The following is a 25,223-nucleotide window of genomic DNA, read 5'->3' as shown; positions in this document are numbered from 1 at the left end:
CATTGCATAGAATCAATCATAGGAGTTTTGTTTGCCCTCATTTAGATTAAAGCTGGTTCAGCTGTGGAACATTTTTAGGATGTTGAACCATGCAAATTTATTGAAAAAAAAAATGTGTCTCAAACCAGGAGTAGAGTAGCAAACAGCAGATACTGAGTCAGGACAATACGAGACACAGGTCAGTGGAGCAAAACAGTGAGTGCAACGGTCAAACACGTGTGTATAGTGCGTGTTTACATAGAAAAACAATGGAAAAGTAGAGCAGTGGAATGAAAAAGCGTGTTCTCTCTGACAGAAGAGCAAAGTCTTTGCAGAAGGGTCAACTGCTTTCACGGATGTCATTCAAAATGAAAGTCTTGCGCATCAGAAAAACATTGTAATTAGCCTAAGTGTTTTGTTGTTGTGTTTCTGTCTACACACTCCGTGGCCCACTTAAAACGGTCTTGCTACCCACCAAATTGAGAAACAATGTTGCATGGAGATAGCGATGTCATTATTTGCTGTTAAAATGGTATTTTATCATTGTAATGTCAGACAAGCTTTTGATATTTAATATTAAAAATCTATGTTTGGATAGTTTTACACAGAACGCAGAAATTAAACAAAATAGTCCTACCCAGAGAAAATATATGCAGTATTCTTAGTTTTTTCTTCTTCTTTCAAATCCTTAAAAATGCAAATATTTTTCCCACTTTATTATCCCCCTCTCTAACACTCCAAAAAAGAGACTTTATAAGTGTCTTAAAAGTGTTGGAGCATCCCGAGCCCTGCACTGACCAAGTATTTGTGTTTTAGCGTTTTAAAAAGTGTTTTATTTTTCTGTTTTTTAAAGCTGTGGCGTAGGTGGGAATCTCATATGATTTGAATATAGATCAGGCTGTCTGTTGGCTCCAGACAAGCACATCTAATCTTTCATGATCCAGCAGTGTCTATTATTATTAGTTTTGCAATGAAAAAGAAAACTAATTTGAAAATCAGAGGAATATAAATAAATGCCAAACAATACATCCCCTGAAGACTTCTATCTATCTATCTATCTATCTATCTATCTATCTATCTATCTATCTATCTATCTATCTATCTATCTATCTATCTATCTATCTATCTATCTATCTATCTATCTATGACCTGAAATTCAAGCTTTTTGATATTTGAAACTCAAGCTTTTTGATATTTTAAAACGGGTTTCAAAGTGCACGTCTTTGAAAATGATACCGTTATCCTTGAATTTGATCAATTTGATTGTGAAACCGGTGATGTCATGCACGTGCGTATTCAGAGGCATGTAGCGTTTCATTACAAGCACTGGCCTGGCAGCATAATACAACATTTACAGCATTTTTAGTATTTCTGGGATTTTTGTCATGAACGGGGATCGTCCTGACAATGCAAAGGAAACATTTTTCCAAGTTTAGTACATTGTTGTCATGCAAACATGCCTTTAGACTAAGGAGATTAATAAAACAAGATTATCCAAAAATGCAAAAACTAAAATATGTTTTTCTGCAAATGTTTTGTTAATTTTTTACTTCTATAGTTTTTGTTTGATTCTAGTAAATATTTATTTGAAAAAAAAATATTGATATCGTTTTAACAAGTTTTGTTAATAATGATAACATCATTCCAGTATACATCAGAATCGAACCAAGGTCAAACAGACATGTTAGTCTTTTAATTTAAGAATGTCCTGCGTGTTACATCATAAACCTAAGATTGCTTCATTCAACTTCATAAACTAATACAGGACTCATATTAAATGCTGCTTTGTCAGAGTTTCCATGCGTTCAGCATCGTTACTGACAGTAGTCTGAAAAATAAGAAGCATTTCTGTCCAAAATCATTGTCTTCCATCCAACACCTGAAAGCGGCCCATAAGCCGTTTCTGTTCCATTACAATCATTTTGAACATCATTCCAGCTATCCGCTCAAGCTCGAGCGCAACTAGCTACAAACCTATTGTTGTAGGCTAATGATAAAAAGCAAGGGTGCCAATCATCTGTGCCAACCTTTATGGAAAAAAATCTCTCGACTCATATTCATGACAGCTCATCTTTGTTGAGTGGATTGTGTAATATTTTGCGGTTAGACTGCTGATCTCACTTTTGATGGTCAGCTCGGAGGTCAGAAAGGAAACTTGCAGAGTATTAAATGTCAACAGCGTCCTCCCACAGAGCTCTCGAGGGGTGATTTCTGAGTTCACCAGCTGAATGAACAGAGTTTCTTTTCTGCATTTCCCCAGGATGTCCAATAAACCGGAGAACAAATTGTTAGTGATTACAGTTATTATGACAAATTTTATGCATGCGTTGGAAAAGGTCAAAACTACAGGATTTCGAACTGACAGCATGAGTCGAAGCGGAGATTTCTGGATGTGGCTCCATACTGTGACTATAACAAACTAAAAAAAGGCGATAATAATTTAAAGTCTAAAGTGGTTCATACTCGTTTTTTGTTCGAGTGCATGCCAGTGTTTCCTGCACTGACATGTTCAGTTCCCAAACAAAGGACTCTTATAAACTAATTATTTTTAGTGAGTCCATCACAAAGATTCATAAAGCACTCGCTGGGTTAGCGGTTCGAATCAGATACACTCAGTCTGTGAATCATTCAAAGACATAACTGACTCACTCACTGAAATGCGAGTCATTTCACAGAAATGTTACTTTCGAGATGAACTGGGAAATGTTAATGTGATACTAGGTTCATGAGACTTTTGACTGCAAAACTAAGTTGTTCTTATGCCAACGTGACCATCAAATCATATGTAAGTGTATGTGCGAGTTCAGAGCTCAGTGTATGTGCGATTAAGAGCTGTGCGAGTTCGTATCCCGCTCAGAGCAGTGTCGAGTAGTACCAGTTACATTTGGTGCCGTGACCCCGATGGGAGAGAGGTTTAGGGGGGTGAGTGTAACGGACGTAGGCCAGTAAGAGCTGTGCGAGTTCGTATCCCGCTCAGAGCAGTGTCGAGAGTAGTACCAGTTACATTTGGTGCCGTGCCCCCGATGGGAGAGAGGTTTAGGTGGGTGAGTGTATCGGACGTAGGCCAGTAAGAGCTGTGCGAGTTCGTATCCCGCTCAGAGCAGTATCGAGTAGTACCAGTTACATTTGGTGCCGTGACCCCGATGGGAGAGAGGTTTAGGGGGGTGAGTGTAACGGACATAGGCCAAGAGCTGTGCGAGTTCGTATCCCGCTCAGAGCAGTGTCGAGAGTAGTACCAGTTACATTTGGTGCCATGACCCCGATGGGAGAGAGGTTTAGGTGGGTGAGTGTAACGGACGTAGGCCAGTAAGAGCTGTGCGAGTTCGTATCCCGCTCAGAGCAGTATCGAGTAGTACCAGTTACATTTGGTGCCGTGACCCCGATGGGAGAGAGGTTTAGGTGGGTGAGTGTAACGGACGTGGGCCAGTAAGAGCTGTGCGAGTTCGTATCCCGCTCAGAGCAGTGTCGAGAGTAGTACCAGTTACATTTGGTGCCGTGACCCCGATGGTAGAGAGGTTTAGGGGGGTGAGTGTAACGGACGTAGACTAGTAAGAGCTGTGCACGTAAACCTCACTCCACTGACCTCAAGAGGCGCATTAGCGGCTGTGGTCTTTAGCGTCTTTGGTCCCACGTCGGAGAGCAAATCCCGCTAGGAGGTGGTCGAGTAGGACCGGTTACATAAGGTCGACTCAATATTTATTTACTTTTATCAAACAGCCAGAAATATTCTTACAGTGACATTTTTATGTCAAATAAATGATTAATTTTCACATTCATCCAAGACTGAGCACTGGGCCAAGAAAGTGCTTAGTTTTGCTTGTCCCGGGACTGGGGATTTATTGTGCTGTATTTGCCAAATGAACTTTCCACTGAATCAACAAAAGTCTCTCTGTTTGAAGGTGCTGATAGTAGTTAGAAATAGTGAGATATTTACAGTTTGCTGTGTTTACTCCTGGGCAAGAAGCGTCAGAACTGAACTGTTCTAATTTAGTCCAATTCCTCATCGCCTGGATGGAATTACATTTCTGATTACAAGCCAATTAGAACCATTTGCAGTTCATTTAACATCTTATCTTTTATGGACATTTTGATTTGATACCAATTTGCTTAGGTTGCTTTGTGCTCAATATAGTAAAATCAAACATATTTTAAGTGCACTAGATCTGTCTGCCTTGCTTTCTTCCATAAAACACCTAAAGAGATGTTAGGCAGAACATCATGGTCACTTCTTTCTATTCAATGATAGTAAATGGGGATGGGCCTTAAAAGTTTAATAAAAGTATGACTCATAAATTCCAAGTCTTCTGTAACCAAATGAAGAACAGAATGAAATAGTTAGCCAAAACGTTCAATTCAAGCCCCAGCAAATTCGTATTGAGCTTAATTATTATGCACAAATATTACATTACACTTGTTATATACAATTGTAGACTTGATTTATCCCACAGCCCGCCTCCAAACATACATAGTCACACCTTTGTGCAATCTGGACACGGTGTCATGTAATTGGCTGTTTGCACAATGCAAGACACACAGCATGAATCTAATTCCTGAATAATTGCAGCAGCTGTGAATCATTTCTTTCATGACAATAATTACCAAGGACCCTCTCATTTCCTCAGATGCACTGAGCAGGACCGGTGCCCCAAACACTTTAGCAAGGCCTCTGTTTGTATTCAGATGGCACTTTGCCATGATGCCTTTGACAATCAGTGATATATATTCTGTCAATTATTCTTAGACGCAGTTCACAGAGGACATACAAATGAATTTACGGATTGAGGAAGCGATGCGTGGACAGGACGGACGGACGGACAAATCAATACCGTGACTCTTGAAATTCACCCAAACGCACAACATTATGCAGTTTCTCCTCATTTTCTCAGTTCTTTTTCTCCTTCTTCCTCTCTTCAGTCAATCTCCGTAGTGTTTTTTTAACTCTTGTTGACGATTGCTTTAATAACTTCTGTTTAATATTAAATGAGGAGAGGCCAGTAAACAGGGACTTCTCAAGCATCCCACAGTAAAATCCATCCTACCTGCTAAGGTTTTCGCCGGGTGCTTGTGTTCATCCTCCACAACAACATATTTATCATTCTTGATCCGTGAGAGGAAAGTGGCCAAATTGACCAATTATTCAGAAACAGAATTGCAGATTCTGCATAATGTCAGTTGGCGAAATGTGCAGAATTGGCTGTTGCTGGATGAAGGCGTCCATTTACCCGTCGTGTTTTTGTTGCTTAGGGGTGATTTAATATTTAGAGTAATTGGACTGGTGCTGTTCACTCCGGTGAGGTTAAAGTGAGAAACTTTTAAAAGCACCCAGATTAAAGAGGATATACAAACACCCAGTGGTCAATCGTAAATCTGAGGTGGTGAACCAAACGACTCACAAAATGCTATTTGATTGTGGAAAGCACTTTTTTTAGGTCAACTATTTTAAATTATTGTTTTTTTTCCCCAAGCAAATAACCGTGGGCATCCCAGTGCAAAAATCTCAAGTGATCTATTCTGCAACTCCAATTTCCTGTGTTGGCAAGAAAAAGTGTTTACTTAGAAATAAATGTGCTAAAACAGACACTGGAACGGCTTTAAAGTCACACATTGAGGTGGAAGCCTTGTTAAGTCATAAAAAAAAAAAAAAATACTAAAATAGAATTTGAAAATATAACCAGATTTGTGGATTTTGTACATTTCTGAAGAAAATGCTGGTGTTGGCACATGCAAAAGTTGAGCGCCATTGGTTCCGAAAGTATTTTTTCCATTCATTTCTCCCATAGAGATTTAAAAAACAGTGTCTGTTAAGCATTATGGCCCATGAACCAAACCAATCAGCTACAAGGTGAATCATAACATTACAAACTTTGATTTGAAGCAAATACGTATTTTGATCATCAAGAGGCATTGCAAACCACATAATCAAATTAAAAACAATGGAGAAATATAAAACTGCACATTTAAAAATGTTGATTTTATATGTGTAAAAACAATATATTTTATGTTTGTTTTTTCCGTATTTTGAGAGCATAAGGAGACCGACTCCATAAATAGCTCTTTTGGCGCTGTCTTGTCGCGACTCTGATTGGTGGAATTTTTTGTACAGCACCATGGGTAATGTAGTTTTTCTCCATAAATCCCTCTGTTAAACACTATTATTTTAAAAATAAGTTGACATAATGCGGGATGCCAGCTTCAACAGAAGCAAATACTTTTGATTAACAACCTCGTAGCTCACCGTAAGCCTGTCTTTAAAGGTTTATAAGTTATCATTAAAAATAGATTTCCCTATAGAGAAAAATGTGCTGTAGTAATGCTGCAAGCACCCATTGATAAAAAAAAAAAAAAAAAAAACTGTGAAAATGTTGATCATAAAATTATTCTTGGCTGCCAATTTTTCTTGCTTCACTGGGTTAAAAACCTTCTGTTTTATTAAGCAGCATGCATTTGTGTTTCAGCATGCAGATTGTCAAAGCAAGCCTGGAATTACAATAGTTAAACAATAAATGACAGGCACTGCATGAGGAAAATGCAGGATTTTGGATCGAAGGTACTTAATCTTGCAGCCTTGAATCAGAGGTCACAAATACATAACACTGTGTGTAAGATACTCTCCATTCAATCAAATCTCTGTGTTCATGTGCAGAATAACACTGGGTCTAATCCTCAGCTGGATTTCAAGAATCACTCCAATCCTTCAATGAAATGAACAAGGACAATTTTTCATTACTGATGCTTCAATTTAATAGGACAAAAACACATAAAGGCTTTTTTTTTATCAAATCAGAGACAATCCAACCATGTGGTCAAACACATTTTGGTGGTTAGTAATCAATGACAGAGCGGACACTGCTCTTCTTTTAATCAACCCTCTTGTCATCTAATATGGTTTTTACATGATTCCTGCTTCTTTTTTTTTTTTTTATTTCAGTCTTGTAACACTGCTACTGATGTGTCTCTTTTGTTTGGTGTGGACATTGGTTATAAAAAAGGAAAGAAAAGTTTCAGTTTTGAGGAAAACATAATCACTCATCTTTCTGCTTGTCACTCCAAATCCACCAATGCAAACATGCGATATCTCCATTATGTTTTTGACCAGGTACAATCCCAGAGAGAAGTCATCTGATTCAACTCGTCGATGATCCAATCGCCATTCTCTGAGTTTCACTGAAGATGTCCATCATGAAGAAACAAAGTCAAAGTGGGATGCACATAGACACAGGTAAAAAATATCTTAAATAATATAAAAATAGGTGTTTTACATAAAAATATGACAAAGATTTGAACATAAATGAGGGCCATGAAAAAACAAGACATGTGTTAAGGGTATTATTAAGTATTATTTTTCCAAGCATTTCCATTTGTCTAATTCTGAGGTCCATTATAACAAGGCTCTGCTAAAAGAATAATGACTCATTGGAGCATAAAGCATGTACGGCATACAGTCTGAACTACACATGACACCAGTCGGTCATGTGACACGTCAGGATCAAATTATTCACAATAATTAGGCCAATCTGTGACTTCAGACACTTCATGTCAGCAAATCTATAGTGTAAAAAATAGTGAGAATGAAATATTTACCAAGGTAATTCAACATTAATGAGGGGAATATTTTTGTTTTACATGCGGCTCACGGTATTCTATTTGCTGGGTGAGCCATAAGGATTGTGGTAAATCAAGCGCTGTTTTTATGGCCACATGGTTGATTGAACATTCACTTTCTGGGATTTTGAATCCATCACACATTAAGTTTGTTTAATAAAAATATTATTAAAGCAAGAATCCATTAGTTGCTAAGGGGCAGACCTGTGTCACAATATGAAAGGCTTTTCAGGGAAACTGATGAAACGCAGCTGAAGGTTTTGAAGTGTGTGGTGAACTACACATTGAAGAAGACATTTCCTCAATGTCAAGTTAGTTATTCTTTCAATCTCTACCTCTAATTAAAACATCATTTTTAATGAGCTGAAATTTTATTGGTTTAAAAAAATATATAATTGGTTTATTGCAGCATTTGTTTGAAACGGCACCAAGCTGTGGTTGAGATCTAAACTAAAGCTTGAAGGAATAGTTCACCCACAAATAAAAAAAAGTCATTATTTACTCACCACCACTTTTTTGCACTATGCAGTTTATATAATAAAATAAAAAATTGCTTGACTATTTTAGTCTAGACTGAATTCAGTGTGGAGTTAGCAATTTTTTTGTTTGTTTATTATTTACTCGCCCTCATATCATTCCAAATCTGTATGCTGTGGAGAATTTCAAAAAATCTTCTGCTCTTTCTTCACTAAAGTTGTTACTTGATATGACATTTAACACAAAACTCAATTCAAATGCACAATAACCACTCATGCAACATGATGAGGTCATGTAAAAAAAAATCGCATAGAGTTTATTGTGAACTTTTGTGGAATAAACGGTTACTATTTATTAATAGTTACTGAAAAAAGGCATACACAGAAATGTTAATTATTAAATATGAAATATATATATATAATTAATTAAAAATAACTATATAAAATAATATATATATAAATAATAAAAAAGTTGCCTTGGCACATACCGAAAGTCTGAAGTCTGTGTTACTAAAAAAAAATAAAGCTAAATAGAAATACTTATTTTTTTAAAAAACGAATAAAAATGACGAAACAAAAGCACACAACAAAATTACTACTACGAAAATTAAAATTAAAACTGAAAATATGAAAAGCTAATTCAAAATATTAATAAATACTATAATATATGAATAATGCTAAAACAACACATGTGTACTGCACAGTATTAAAAAAAATAGTATTTCATTCTGAACATTAATTCTCATTCAAAAATGGTTCCACAAGGTACAGCACATGACTGTTGTCATATGTATTAATTTTGGTGAATTTTTATATATTTTTTTTCTGTCTTTATTGAAGGGTTAATGATGTAGTTACTATGAATAATTGTTAAATTGCAGCATATGGTTATGAAACAACATAAGAATGAGTAAATGTTGACCAATATTTTTGTGTGTGAACTGTCCCTTTAAATGTACTCAGTGATGAGATCCACACTCCAACTGTGATCTTTAAGTCTCACAGAAATCAACTATCCAGCCTCCAGTGACCTATAGTTCTGCCTTAACCTCAAGCACACCTGAAGTCTGTGTGACTCACAAGTGACAGACAGTAATTCCAAAACTGTATGAATGATGCGGTGACATGTTTATGAGTTAATTGGAGGGTGTTACAGCAGCGTGTCTGAGCTCATTGGCACCTTTACACACACCAATCCCTCCACCCCTCGATGATGCTTTGGCGTGTGCTGTTAAAACAAACTGTGCTTTAAGACTCCGTGTGAAGTCGCTGAACGGATCGCAAACATATTCCCTTTAACACCTCTTAATGGTGAAAATTACTGTTTTATCTTTCTTTTCCATTCAGACAATCCTGTCGTTTTTACACAGAAAACATTAACAACCTTTACTGCAAACATTACAGGGCAAATTAAAAATGAATTGCGGTCTGGTTTACTTGCACGCTGTGTTGTTTAAGCACCTGACTAGTTTCATTGGCCGAGGCCGTCTGACTGACATGTAAAGCAACCTATCACAGCGTCATGTTTAGGGGCATGAGACCAGCATGCATCTAATAAGTTATTCATTCAAGAATACTTGCAATTTTACAGCAACAATGGTGCTGTGAACTTCACATGCTTTTGAAAATCCAGTGTTTAGTTGATCCTGATAAGCGCTCATTGTCACAGTTGTAAACACGACGGGGGTTTCTTCTTCCATGAAGGGGTTTGGCTTCACGACGGCTTTGTTTCCAAGCGGACCGTTTTAAAGAACGTGAAACCTAGAAATCGTAGAGAATTTAACCAATCAGATGACGACTTCGAAACTCCTAAAGTGTTTCCCAATTGTGTAGGCGTTTAGCCAAATTGTCTGAGACTTTAGTCTGAGACTGAAACTAGAGGTGCGTTCACGCCATGTCTCAATTACTATAAGGATTCTGAACTGTAAAAAGCCGTACTTGTACTTGTAGAACTTGCAATTACAACCAGGGCTTGACATTAACATCTGTCAAATGCATGTGGATTCCAGCACTCATTTCATTTGCTCCAGATGAATATTGTTGGGGTTACAGGGCTTGAATTTCAGCGTGGAATTGCGTGTGTTGCACATAATTTTACATATTCATGCAGATTTCACATAAAGCCTCCTCTTAATACTAAATGGAGTTCTTTTTCGCTGCTTATTGAGCTTAAAACCCTTTAAAGTGATGGAACAATTTTTTGTTTGCATTTCTTATCTCCTTATGTCACTAGTAACCACACCCAATGTATTTTTTTTCAACACATCCCATCATTTTTTTAATATCGGCCTCTACCAAATGGTTGAGATGTCACTTAATGGTAAAAAATGGTACCGGAATTCATACACATATTTTGCCACACTTTTTCATTGCCCATCATAATTTATGATCAAAACCTTTTCTAATCTTGACAAAACACATTGTCAGAAAGGTCTGAGTCTCAAGGTTCCATATTTTGTGACAGAAGTGATATTTGGACAGAAATTTAATAATTTGTTACAGCAGAATGCATACAATTAGATTCAATGGAATTTATGTCATTTTTGGTATTACGCCTAAACAAAATCTCATGGGAACTTCAATTTTTGTGATATCAACTTCAAATTTGGAACACAGCTTGGTTAGATATATGGCTTTGATTTTATAGCAAAAAATATTTTGTAAAATATATATTTTATATAAAAGAAAAAATATTAAGTACAGTATATTTGATTTAATGTAAATTTAAAACTTCCATAACTTTTTCATACTTTTATATTTTGAAGTGCTTTTACTTAAAGGAACACTCCGACTTTTTGGGACTTTAGCCTATTCACTTTATCCCCCAGAGTTAGATAAGTCCATACCTTTTTCATCTCCGTTGTGAGGAGCAGAGAGTTCGTTCAGAGTTTGGGTACGGTACGTCTCAGGTGCTGCGGTTATTACTCCACCCAAGTAGCAGTGCTTCGCCTTCAGAGAATATAGTTCCCAGTATTTATACGGTTAAAATATGTCTGTCTCATGTGACTTTGTTTTTTGTACACTCTGTGACTATACAAATCACAACATGTAAATAGGAAAATGTTTGCGTTATTTTGTCACTTATTTGGATTAGTATGCTAGCTGCAACCATTTACATCCAGTCTTTGTGCTAAGCTAGGCTAGCGGTGGGTGCGTCAAACAGACTTATAGCACGCACGGAGATGAAAAAGGTATGTATGGACTTATCTAACTCTGGGGGATAAGGTGAATAGGCTAAAGACCCAAAAAGTCGGAGTGTTCCTTTAAGCAATAATCTGCTGAGTGTTTTCTTTAAAACAAGACCAACTTAGGTCTTTATTCCAAAAGCATTCTTGAATTTTAATAGTGCATTGTAATGTCCATTCTCAAAAAAGGGGGGTGACAGTTAACCGTTATGTGCCAAATCAACCGTTTGGTTGAGCATGTTTTTGAAAAATTATTAAAAACATACTTACGTTTTTTCATGGCACCAAGTAACATAATTTTGTAAAATTAGGGCTCTTACAGTGTAATATGTAAAAGAAATATGCTTAGCTTGCAAAATTTCACCAAAAACAGTTCACATGGCTGGGGTGATTTATTTGTTTCTGACATCCATGTTAGAAGAAGTGTTGTGACAAGTGCTGTTGATTGACACTGTGACATCTAGTGGATTTTTTTTGGCATAACATACCTCAACCAGATGGTAGAGATGGCTCAATCAGTTTGAGTTAAGTTAGGTACTCCTCTCAATAAAATATAGTGACTCAAAATGTGCTCAAACCGTTTGGTTGAGCAGACAGTACAGTCAAATACACACAAAATAATGTCGAAATGCCGGTCTTGGCGAGTATTCACGCAAACGCAGTCAGTTTTTTTAAGTGAACGTAAACAATTGAGAAAGGAAACGCATGTGTAACAGTATAATGGATCAGTGCATCAGGTCTTAAAGTGACAGAAGCCAAAATATATATAGCAGTTTTTTTCCATCGATGTGAAAATGCTGAGTAGCAAGTAACTTTCGAAAGCCACTAGCCACAGTGGCTGGTGAGCAAAAAAGTGAATGTCATTGTCAAGCCCTGATTACAACGTGTTAGTTATGACTTGTACCATGTGGCCGCTCTACCTGACCACTGCAGATTTAGGGTGTGTTCGACTTGAAGCTGCGCTGTGCAGACCGATCGGTGTATGACATCAAGGTACCGCGAGAGCGATTCGAAAGCAAATGGAGCTTTATTTACAGTAATTACGACATGGCATGAACGCAGCATAACAGCCGACTGACTAAAGGAAGTATGCAAATAAAGTAGCAAACACAACCAAAAAAAAAAGTCCAGTGCAATTCTCCAACTTACAGGTCGTAGGGTGCAGAGGATGCAACAGACTACCGCGATCTAGCGACTTTACTGAGGCTGTACAGCAAGTCAATGTAAGGGGAAAAAAACACTGCAAGGTCTTGAGGCACATTTTTTCAAAGTTTTATTTTAACTTGAGCGTTGAGTTTTTAGAACGGCATGTCAAAAGACGCAAGTGCTATGGTCAAACATGTCCGTCTAGCGCATATTTACATTGAAAAACAATAGAAAAGTAGCGCAGTGGAATGGAAAAACACATAGGCAGCATCCATAAATCGCATAATAAGAGTAGGTTCTTATTTTGAACAAGTAATTACTTCACTACTGCTAAAAAAAGTATGTTCTATATAGTATGAATGTAATCCGGACGTAATACATTCGCCATGTTGTCATTATCATGTGACTTTACCAGCGTCAGTCGCTTCATTCAAGAATCCTCTGGGATAGTAAAGTGTCCATCATATGCACACTTCAGAATCTCCCCGGAAGTAGTAGGTCATCCGGGTACTCTTTTATGAGTACTGTGAATTTGGACATACTTATGTTGTCACATACTGTGTTTTCGAAGTATGCAATTTCGGATGCAGCCGTACTGTGTGAACGGCCCCTCACTCAACCATTGCAATGCTTTATAATGCAGCAGAAAGTACGGAGCATGTTGGGAAACATGGCCATTATAATGTTCTTCTTATTCTCATTTGATAATCATATGATGAATAACTGGCTGCCATGATAGCTAGAAACAAATGCAAATACTTTTAAATAAAGTTTTTTTTACCACTTGTTTTTCATGGCGATAAATAGCACAGGCTAACAGCATTGATATTTAGCATGAACAAGTCTAATTTACATGTGTATTTGCTTGAAAAATATTATTTTTTTTAAATGTAATTACATTTTTTATTTTTATTTTTAAATGCGCATGGTGCAGTGCAAGGTTTTTGAAATATTGCGCCCTCAAGTGGCAAGACTGGAAATGACCTTATTAACAAATACTAAATCAGGATCCCTCATTTCACTAAAAACCACACGCTAAAACCCAATACACACATACGAACGAAACGAACAAACAGTCTGACATGATGTGTTGAATCCTGGATCTCAGCAGAAAGTGATATTGCACTGAAGTAGATGTCTCCAGATTCACCGACGCATTTTCCAGCAGTCCGCAGACAACAGCTGAATGAATGTCTGGAATTATGATTCCGTTTGGGTGCCTCCAATTAATGCTGAAGGGCTGGTTACACAATGACGATCGGACAGCAAAGGTGGTGGTCTTTTTGTTTGCTTTACAGAGGAAAAACAAGAAAGCCAGAAAAGGTGGAGTACTGCCATCCTCCTACCAGATTCCCCTTCTCCAGTTTCAGATAAACCTTGTCTTCTTTGTTGAGGTGCAGGAGGACTCCATTGGTGGCGGCCTCGCGTGTGACGTCTTTGTCACCTGCGAAGGCAGAGATGACTGGTTTTCCATTCAGCATTAAATTCACCTGAAACAGAGGAGAGAAAATCAATACAGAGATCTCAAGTATGCACGTTTTACAGGATTTATGTCATGAATCTATCTACTTCTATGATGGTTACATTTATTTATTTATTACAATTTTCATAACACTTGACTACGGAGCCCCCCTAGTCCCACTTTGTCAAAAAAAAATATTATAACTATCTTGTGGCCTCAAGATAAGTAACTCGTGGCCTCAAGATAGTAACTCGTGGCCTCAAGTTACCACGAGTTACTATCTTGAGGCCACGAGATACTATCTTGAGGCCACGAGTTACTATATTGAGGCCACGAGATACTATCTTGAGGCCACGAGTTGCTATATTGAGGCCACGAGATACTATCTTGAGTTACTATCTTGAGGCCACGAGATACTATCTTGAGGCCACGAGTTACTATATTGAGGCCACGAGATACTATCTTGAGTTACTATCTTGAGGCCACGAGATACTATCTTGAGGCCACGAGATACTATATTGAGGCCACGAGATACTATCTTGAGTTACTATCTTGAGGCCACGAGATACTATCTTGAGGCCACGAGATACTATCTTGAGGCCACGAGTTACTATCTTGAGGCCACGAGATACTATCTTGAGGCCACGAGATACTATCTTGAGGCCACGAGTTACTATATTGAGGCCACGAGATACTATCTTGAGTTACTATCTTGAGGCCACGAGATACTATCTTGAGGCCACGAGTTACTATATTGAGGCCACGAGATACTATCTTGAGTTACTATCTTGAGGCCACGAGATACTATCTTGAGGCCACGAGATACTATATTAAGGCCACGAGATACTATCTTGAGTTACTATCTTGAGGCCACGAGATACTATCTTGAGGCCACGAGATACTATCTTGAGGCCACGAGTTACTATCTTGAGGCCACGAGTTACTATCTTGAGGCCACGAGTTACTATCTTGAGGCCACGAGATACTATCTTGAGGCCACGAGTTACTATCTTGAGGCCACGAGATACTATCTTGAGGCCACGAGATACTATCTTGAGGCCACGAGTTACTATATTGAGGCCACGAGATACTATCTTGAGTTACTATCTTGAGGCCACGAGATACTATCTTGAGGCCACGAGTTACTATATTGAGGCCACGAGATACTATCTTGAGTTACTATCTTGAGGCCACGAGATACTATCTTGAGGCCACGAGATACTATCTTGAGGCCACGAGTTACTATCTTGAGGCCACGAGTTACTATCTTGAGGCCACGAGTTACTATCTTGAGGCCACGAGATACTATCTTGAGGCCACAAGTTACTATCTTTAGGCCACGAGATACTATCTTGAGGCCACGAGATACTATCTTGAGGCCACGAGATACTATCTTGAGGCCACGAGTTACTATCTTGAGGCCACGAGTTACTTATCTTGAGGCCACGAGTTACTTATCTTGAGGCCACGAGATAGTTATAATACATTTTTTTGACAAAGTGGGACTAGGGGGGCTCCGTACTTGACTTAAAGCCTGCATTTAATATTATAAAGATTTTCATAGTGCCTTATATTGTAATCCACTATATATTTTCATTAAAAAATTGTAATCATCATGGTAAAACTGTTAGCAATTTTAATGGAAGGCTACTACAGTAAAATTTGTAAATTGTAAGTTACCACACAATAAAATGAAAAATTAAGTTCAACAAGATAATACATGCAATTTTACTGCAAGAGCTGTACAAATATAAAGAAGAAAGTATGAATTACCTTATATTTACAATGAAAATCTATATATATTTACAATGAAAATCTATATAATATTTTACAAGACATGTTTGTAAAATATTGTTAAAATTACTTTTTATAATTAAGCTTGAAATAACTTATAATTATGGTGAAAATGTACAGTACTTTATTTAAAGAATATTTTACAGTATTTTTACAAGTAAAAAGCAAGAATTACCATATCATTTTTTGTGATAGATTATAAGATAATTGTTGCTTTTTAGTTACAAAAACAATTTCAACAACATGCATCATGTTAAATATATTTAACTAGAGTAACTGAACACAATAAAACATGTATGTTAACAGATTTTTTTTAATGATGTTTTTGTAAATAAAAGTATTATAAGTCTCATTATAATATAGGCTATGGAAATGGTTAAAAAGCTGTTAAACTTTAAGTTTATGTTTAACTTTAAATATACTGACTATCCAAGGTGTATTGCAAGGTATTGTATAATAAATAAAAAAATACATTTAAAATGCAATATTTATACAGGCTTCAAATGTTACCCAATTTCTATATTCTCCAACTCTGTTCATTACGAAATTCAAATATGATATAAAAATTAAAGTGATTAAATATATTCTTTATGTGCTCACTTGTATAGTCTGGCTCTGGTACACTTTAATAACGTGGAAGTTAAAGCTGTAGACTCCTTTCCGGGGACAAAGAAAGACGGATTCCAACGTGAAATAGTTTCCTATGTTGACAAGAACCTGCAAAAGAGTATTTCAGAGGTATCAGACCTGATACCATTACACTGAAATATCCTATCCACACTATACAATTATTTGTTCTGTGAAATATGTATAATTGCAATGTTAAAACCTCAAAGGAAAGACCTTGAAAAAATGTTAGTGTCAGATTAGAAAAGGCAGCTGGAATAAAATACGAATGCACTCATGGTTACAATTGGACTTTTCAATTATAATTCTCTGCAGCAATGAAAGTACACTCCTGCCATCACACCAAATTCTCATTCTTACGGCCATATGCTGACCGTGATTCCATTCTAATGCCGTGATGAGGCACCATGAACTATAGCAAATGCAGGGCAATCAATCACAGGTGGATTTTCACTCGCGCGAGAGACAGAAACTGCATCTGAAGTGACAGACACCATGCAAAGATGACTTTTTAAAGCACAGTGGCAGCTTGCTATACACTTCCTACCGTGACATAAGTAATGTTACAAAAGATTTCCATTTCAAATAAACGTTCATTTGAGCTGTCCATTCTGTTATTTGTTATCACTTATTGTTTTATGCATCTTTTTTAGAGTTGCTAACTCCATTTCATTGATGTGTACTACTGTGTGCATATGCATACAATGACAACAAAGCTTCTTATTCTTATTATTCATCAAAGAATCCTGAAAAATGTGTGGTTGTATATTATTCCTATATAATGTTAAGCAGCACAACAAAAATCTTGAGCAGAAACATATATACATACATATTAGATATATCATATACTATATATATATATATAAAACATATTAGAATGATTTCTAAAGGATCATGTAACACTGAAGACTGGAGTAATGATGCTGAAAATTCAGCTTTGCATCACAATATATTCAAATAGAACCGTTATTTTTAATTGTAATAATATTTTACAATATAACAGTTTTTTAACTATAGTGTAAAAGCCCATTTACAACAAGGACGATAACTATAACAATAACACAAGATATTGATCATTCTAAATATAAAAGAACAGCAAATTCCACACCACAACTATGACTATAACGGCACAGAGAAACTATATAGTTGGAATCACTTCTTGAATGATTTCTCCAGCTGATGAATAATAAAAACATTGACAGCCAATCAGAATCCATTCTGCTTTAAAAAGTTTAAGCATTTAAAGTGACAGATGACGAAGCTGCAGTGCGTGTTTAGAATAACCAGAATGATCTCGTCCGCTAGTGTGGACACTAGTCAAGTCAAATTCAAGTCAAGTCAAATATATTTATATAGCGCTTTTCACAATACAGATTGTATCAAAGCTGCTTCACAGTATCAATCAAAACAACTTAACAGTGTTTGTTTATTACTGGAAAAGGCATCCAAGTTTGGTAGAGCTGATCAGTGGTATGATGGGTCATTTAATTTGAATATCCCCAACTGAGCAAGCCAAATGCAACAGTGGCAAGGAACCGAAAAACTCCATAAACTAATATAGTTATTGTTGCTGTTGTTGTGAACAGGCCTTAAGTCTCCTCAAAAAGCTGCAGAATTTGAAGTATAATTCATGTATTGTGGGAATTAGTGCTAAAGTTTAATACTTAGGTTTGGGAAATGGTTTAAATAACTACACCATTATGTACAAAAATATTTTCTTTATTTTACATGGTCAAACAATAAAACACCCCTCAGACTCCACAGTGTTGGGGAAGTTACTTTTAAAAGTAATGCGTTACAATATTGCATTACTCCCTAAAAAAGTAACTAATTGGATTAGTTAGTTACTCTTTTTGGAAAGTAATGTTGTGTTACTTTTGCGTTACTTTTTTCACCTGGGCTGGGCTTGTTTGTTTGTTTGTGGCAAATGTAAAGGCCCTTTCACACCAGAAGTGAAATGAATAAGCCTCAGGCTGAAGGAAATGTAAATTCACACCTGTACTGTTAATAAAGTGAGAATAAATACATAAAGTATATGAGTTATTTATCATCTTTTATTATTCCAGGTCTGCGCAATATCTGAGTTTGCATTTCACTGTTTTTATTCATTTTGAGGAATACTGGTAACCATCATGTTTACAACAGGGCACACACTCCCGATTTCTCCCAACATGGTGACAGGAGAGCTGTTAGTCAATAAATGGGAAAACAAAGTAACTTATTTACTCAGATATTTTGCTGCAAATCAAAAAGTAATGCACTACTTTACTAGTTACTTGAAAAAATGTTATCCGATTACGTAACTCTGATTGTGTTACTCCAACACTGCCTGTAATCTTTCTGGACTTGGCAAAAAAAGTCTACAGTGGCAAAAATATAGGACAACTAAACCGGAATCAAATGCTATCAGGGCCAAACACCCTACAACAGGTTTCCTAGGATTAAAACCCAGTGTTCTCAACACTAATGAAATTTCAGGTCATGTTCGGTAACACTGATTGAAGTGAACATCAAAAAGGAAGTGTATTTATTGTTTTCCCTTCACTTTGTAGACACAAAGATGAGTGGATGGAGTCTGGACATTGACCCCAGCCCGCTCAAAGGTAAATTTGTACATTGCACTCTCTCTTTCTCTTTTGATCTTGACTTTATTACAGTCGAAGAAAAACTCAAGCAAAAGGGAGCGTTTCAGCTTTTTTTTTATGATTGACCACAAATATATAAGCTACAATACTGCGGTCCAAAAGTCTGAGAGCACTGGAGTTTTTGTTTCTCCATTTAAACCTGGAAATACAAAGAAAGTTTCAGATTTTGAAACCTTTCAAACGAAAGAAAAGTTCTGATGTAAAATGAATAAGTCATAATGTGACACTGATAATGTGCCCCTTTGTACAGAACTCTGCTCTTCCTCTGAAGAACAAGATGCTCTTTGGAAAATCTCGAGTCATGCTGGAGAACGCGGTCATCGGGTTTGATTCATGTCAGGCAAACCAAATACTAAGACAATATACTCTTGAAAATAAAGGGATCAGTTCTTAAAAGAGCAATTTTAATCATCTAAAGAACCTTTTTCCACTTTTGTACATTGAAAAGGTTCCTGGAACCATCAATGCCAATAAAGATTCTTTATTTTTAAAAGTGTAGTTAATTTTTTTTTTTTACTTTACACTTTAATTGTCATAGTATGGAAGCTTGTTTCCGCCACAGAATAAAAAATATAAAAAGGTAATTGCGACTTTTTATCTCACAATTCTGACTTTTTTTCTCACAATTGCGAGTTTATATCTCGCAATTCTAACTTTATTTCTCAGAATTGCGAGATATAAAGTCAGAATTGCGTGATATAAAATCGCAATTGCGTGTTATAAAGTCAGAATTGCGAGATATAAAGTCAGAATTTATTGATATAAAGTCGCAATTGCAGGTTATAAAGTCGCAATTGCGTGTTGTAAAGTCAGAATTGCGTGAAATAAAGTCGCAATTGCGTGTTATAAAGTCAGAATTGCGTGATATAAAGTCAGAATTGATGGATATAAAGTCGCAATTGCGTGTTATAAAGTCAGAATTGCGTGATATAAAGTCGAAATTGCGTGTTGTAAAGTCAGAATTGTGAGATATAAACTATTCTGAGGGGAAAAAAGTTAGTCTTTTTTCCCCCTTAGAATTGGTCTGATAACTCGCAATTGCGAGTTTATATCTCACAATTCTGAGAAAAGATGTCAGAATTTCGAGATATAAACTCGCAATTATGTGTTATAAAGTCATAATTGCGAGATGTAAACTCTGTCGCAATTCTGTCTTTTTTTCTCGCAATTGCGACTTTATTTCTCAGAATTGCGACTTTATATCTCGCAATTGCGACTTTATTTCTCACAATTCTGACTTCATATCTCACAATTGTGAGAAAAAAAGTCGCAATTATTTTTTAATTTTTTTTTATTTAGTGGCGGAAACAAGCTTCCATAGTAATGCATGAAAAAAAATTGTTTTTGTACTAAATAAAAAAAACCGCATGAAGCATTTTCACTCACGGTCTCGGATCCATGAATTTTTATAGAGGAGCGCAGCAGTGACGCAAAAATCTTTGGCAAACAAAAGGCTTTCCACATAAACTAGCAGTGATATGTGCTAGGATTACTCAGCATCCCAAACAGCCAGCTCTTTTGTTGGTTCACAAAGCTCTTGGTACATTGACAAGGGCAGAATCTCTCTCTTGCAGTCTGTGAGCTCCACGCAACCTTTCCCTGCGGCGTACCCCGAGCAAGACACGTGCCGGGCCAGAGGATTGGATGGTGTTATGTGTGTCAAGGTCTGGAGCGCAGTGGCTGAGGGCAGCTGCTCAGTCCTGCACTTTTTTACATTACATTATTTTTTTAAGGTTCCTGCAGCCAAAGCAATGAGAGTGGAATAATGGCTCCTCAAGGGCAAAATGTACACAGCTTCCTGTGCATTTCAGCAAAAAGAGACAAATTTACCTGGCGAAATCTTTAGGAATTAAAGGAATTGATCATCCTAAAATGCTAATTTATTTGCTCTCCCTCATGTTTTTCCAAACCCATGTGACTTTCCTTCTTGTGTGGAACAAAAAGTGTTTGAATAAAGTAGTTGGTCTCTTTTTCTATTACAAAAATGGGGACTGAGGCTTTCGAGCATCAAAAGGGATGCAGAAGCACCATAAGAGTCTTTTGAAGGCATACAATATCTTCAGATCTTATTCAGTATTTTTTTTTTCCATGACCAATGTGAACGGATCATTGAGTCAGCGGGTTGAACTTGGGAATTGGTTCAGTCAGATCAATCAGTCTGATCCATAAACAAATCATTCAGATTGGTTTTCTGAACTGGATCAATTGATTCATTAAAAAAAATTGACAGAATGATTCATTCACAGGTGGACAGTGTGATTAATGAACCTTTCATACTTTCAGTGAATATTGAAGTAAAATTCAATCTGATCCACACACAAAGAAATCATATGGCTTCAGATCTTATTCAACGATATTTTCCATGACCAATCTGACAGATCATTGAATGATCGTTGAATTTGGGAATCAGTTCAGTCAGATCAATCAGTTTGATCTATGAACAAATAATTCAGATTGGTTTTCTGAACTGGATTAATGGATTCATTTAAATTATATATATATATATATATATATATATATATATATATATATATATATATATATATATATATATATATATATATATATATATATATAAATGTAGGTAATCATTTACTTTGTACTCATACATTTTAATTGATCTCAACTTAAAATATCTGAGTAAACTCAATCATTCATTTATCTTAAAATTATCATGTAATGTCAACTTAAATATATGTAGTAGTGGAAACTTGGCAAGATTTAACTGTAAAAGTGATCAGTTGACTTAACTTTTAAAAAAGTGAGGATACCCGTTGCCTTAAAGATATTAAGTAAATAAACTTCATGCATAATTGAAAAAATTATGTTATGTGGAATTGTCAAGTGTACATAACTTATTTTTTTCAATTATGCATGCATTTTATGACTTCATTTTAAGGGTTTCCATGACGGGTTGTGCAATTTAGTTCCCCCTATAAACATCTCCCACATAAAGGTTCTCTAAGCGATGTTGGGTGACGTCACTTCTTGTTGACGTTCGAAGTATTGTCAAACAAAACGGAGGCTAGCTAGACTCTCCCTCCTCCTCATCCGCGCACTAACCCCCCAAACCCCCACCCCCAAATCCTTCTTGTCGGTTATTGGCTGGAACACTGTTTGTTATGTTTCGTGGTGCGGGTTGGCCCAGTTTGTTTTTGTTGCCGTTTGTGGAGCCTGAAGTGTCTACAGAGACGGCGTTTTTTTACAGTGTGTTCAGGGGAAAGGCAGCCAGCGGATGGTGAGGAGATGTTTCCTGTATGTGACAAATAATGTGACATCGCTTAGAGCACCTTTAACATTAATCTTGCTCAAAAAACATTATATAACACTTCATTTTAGCATTTTTAGCATCACTCTCCCTTTCGAGTATCATGGTAAAGCCTGCTGGGAAATAGAATTCCCAGTTCAGTTAAATTTAGGGTTGCCTAAATTAAGTTATTAAATAAATGAATAAAACTCAAAATAACGAAACAATTCAGATTACTTAAAATGTGTCAATTTTGTGAACTCAAAAGAAAAATGAAAGTTCTAAATTTGATTAAACCAATTTGTTTAATTTAAGTTTTCCCCCACTCCAACCAATGAATTATTTTGAGCATTAGGGTTTACAGTAATTGTATGACTTCATTATAACATAAATGTTATTTTAGACAACTTTTATGGTGCTTATCCCTTTGAAGGATTTGTATCTTCAGTCACGATTCATTGTAATTGGAAAACATCTTAAGAATGTCTTCTTCTGTTTCACTTTTGTGTCAAGGTTTTGAACAACAGGGGGGTTTAGTAAATGATAAGAAAAAGTTTGTAGGAAGCCTTCAGAGAGACACGTCTCCAAATGTCCCTCCTTTTACATTTGGGAATCAATTTAATCGTGGAAAAACAAACACACGTTGACCTCGTCTCCAGCATAATTTTTCATTCATTTCAAGGATAATGGTAATAAAATTGTTTTTTTTTTTTTTTTCGGCATGCACATCATGCTGGCTCTGTGTTTGATCTGACTCTGCATAATGACGTTCGCTCATTAATTCGACCACGTCTTTGACCAAGAAAGAGAACTGAATAAAATCAGGCAGGGCCGTGCTATGCCAGATCTGTGTGTACCAAAACACACAGTGAATATGAATATATTCACGCAAAGCCATGCTTACTAATTTTCATGTTAAAGTTCATTTAAAGTGGAATGGGAGTCATTTAAAATACAGAATGCTTTTAATTCAGCACATGCATGAGTGTTTCCAATGAATCATAAAGCTTAAGTTAAGCTTAACATGAAGACGTATGCATGAGAAAACACAAACACCGCTAAAAAATAAGCAATACAATAAGAATAAATCTCTGCCCTTTACAGTCCTGACAGTTTGACTTATCACTAATGACCCATCATCACAGTGATATTTCATACCTGTGTATCTGCTGCAATAATGGAAACCCTGAAAACATGCGTTTATGTTCTGTCAGTGTCAAGCACACAGTTGCAATGTATCATGAACAATATTAGACACAGTTCTTACAGTAGGGTAGCTGTGAATATCTGTTCTTATCTGAGGTTACGAAACAAACTCTTTCATGTACAATTATGAACAGAAAATCTGTCCTGAATTCAGATATCCTCTCGTCCAAATGACTTTGAGTTTTGAATGTATTATTTTTCCTTTTGAGTAAGAACATCTGTTTTCACATTACTCTGTAAAATAAATGTCCATGTTAAATGCAAAATAATAATAAAGCTCTGCACTCATTCCAGTTATCACAGTAATCTGATTTAGAATATTAACTAATGATGACAATTGAATTGAATTTGCTTTATGCCTCTTGTATATTCCAATTTGAATATTCCATAATATTAGATTTACTTAAATCCTCTAAAGAAAATCCAAAATCACTGTTATGTTACAAATAAGCAACACTTTAAATACACTGCCTAGTATTGACTAGGTATACATATTACTTCAATTTAATTCATTACAAAAGTTTAAACAATGTGGGACTGGGGAAAGTTGTCACATGTGTCATTTTAATTCATTACTTACCATAATTTGTTGGCCAAAACAATGATTTGATATACAGAATCCATTTACATTTTTTCTCTTTCATGATTTTTTTACTGACTGTTTATTTAGCCAACATGACATGTTCCGTTGTGACAACTTACCCCATATAATGTGACAACATACCTCGAAGGTGGCCTGTGAAAAGGTCAATGTGTGTTAAACTATCTTTTTTTATTTGTATTTTAATGTATGAAACTACTGTATACATAAAGTGACTATACCCTGAGAAATAGGGAGTAAACAGTGTATTACGTGTAACCCAAAACTGTTAGTCCAAACCACGAGCTTTACCTGGATGGTCTGAAAAGTCCAAGTCAAAGAAAAATACTATTCGTCTCAACATGCATAAAAACATGAATATTAACCTTACCTGGTCAAAATATATGATTCTCGTTTTATTGCTCATCTCAGAGGGCTCGTGGTTGTTGCTCCTCACCGCAGAAAAAGCCACTTTGGAGTTGGCGGCGCGCACGGAGATGCCGAGCGGCGAGGACGAGCTCTTCCAGTCGGCGGGGTTCGAGTCACAAACCACCAGACATTTGCCCTCCAGGACGATGGGTTCCGTGTCATTTTGAGAAAAAGCCAACTCAAACATGACGGCCAGGCAGAACAAAAGAGCCACGCAGTCGACAAACGCCTTATTTAAGGGCTTTATGGACACCATGATGAACGATCTCCAATGTAGCCAAAATCCAAACGGCTCTCCCGATCCCGTCACTTCGCTTCTGCTCCGTGTTCGTGCTCGTTTACGCCAAACATCCGTCCGGACACCAGCTGCTGATTTACAAATCACCAAATGCGCGTAGGTGGATGCAACAACCTTATATCTATAGTCATTTTTTGATTGTTATACTTATTTCCCTGTGTGTTATTGATTCTGATAGTTTTCAACTCCAGAAGATTTGTCAGACGAGTTTTGGAGAGATGCAGGTTCTCCTTGGGTTCCTGGTGACTCCGCGTAAAAATCCACTCAGTGCGCACAGAGATTATCCGCAATGCATGGGCAATCGCCACTTCGTGTCCATATTAGTTTTGCGCCATAAAAATAGAGAAGGATACTAAAGCAAACCCCCAATGACCCCTTAACACATCTGTGGATGTTCCTCTCTCTCTCTAAACCACAAGACACTTCTATGAGCGCGCGCACACTCTTAATGACGCCCGACTATAAACTCACTGTGACGACTGGTGCGTAACGTCAGATGACTTTTCAATATCCACCTGACATCCAGCAAAAAGACATGTTTTAAATA

The 25,223-nt window shown here is 36.6% G+C and overlaps 1 protein-coding gene across 1 annotated transcript; it reads right to left on the bottom strand.

The window, feature by feature from the left end:
- Positions 1–13,531: 13,531 nt before the first annotated feature.
- Positions 13,532–25,176, bottom strand: cbln4 (cerebellin 4 precursor). Its single transcript, XM_056258058.1, has 3 exons — positions 24,341–25,176; positions 16,245–16,361; positions 13,532–13,878 (listed from the first exon to the last, which is right to left on the bottom strand). The coding sequence occupies exons 1-3, from the start codon at positions 24,632–24,634 to the stop codon at positions 13,681–13,683; spliced, it is 609 nt and encodes a 202-aa protein (XP_056114033.1). The 5' UTR covers positions 24,635–25,176; the 3' UTR covers positions 13,532–13,680.
- Positions 25,177–25,223: the final 47 nt, after the last annotated feature.

This window comes from Rhinichthys klamathensis, unplaced genomic scaffold, assembly GCF_029890125.1.
Source record: "Rhinichthys klamathensis goyatoka isolate OS25496 unplaced genomic scaffold, OSU_Roscu_1.1 h1tg000147l_1, whole genome shotgun sequence".
In the NCBI taxonomy this organism is placed as follows: domain Eukaryota; kingdom Metazoa; phylum Chordata; class Actinopteri; order Cypriniformes; family Leuciscidae; genus Rhinichthys; species Rhinichthys klamathensis.
This window is presented reverse-complemented; position numbering and strand designations above follow the sequence as displayed.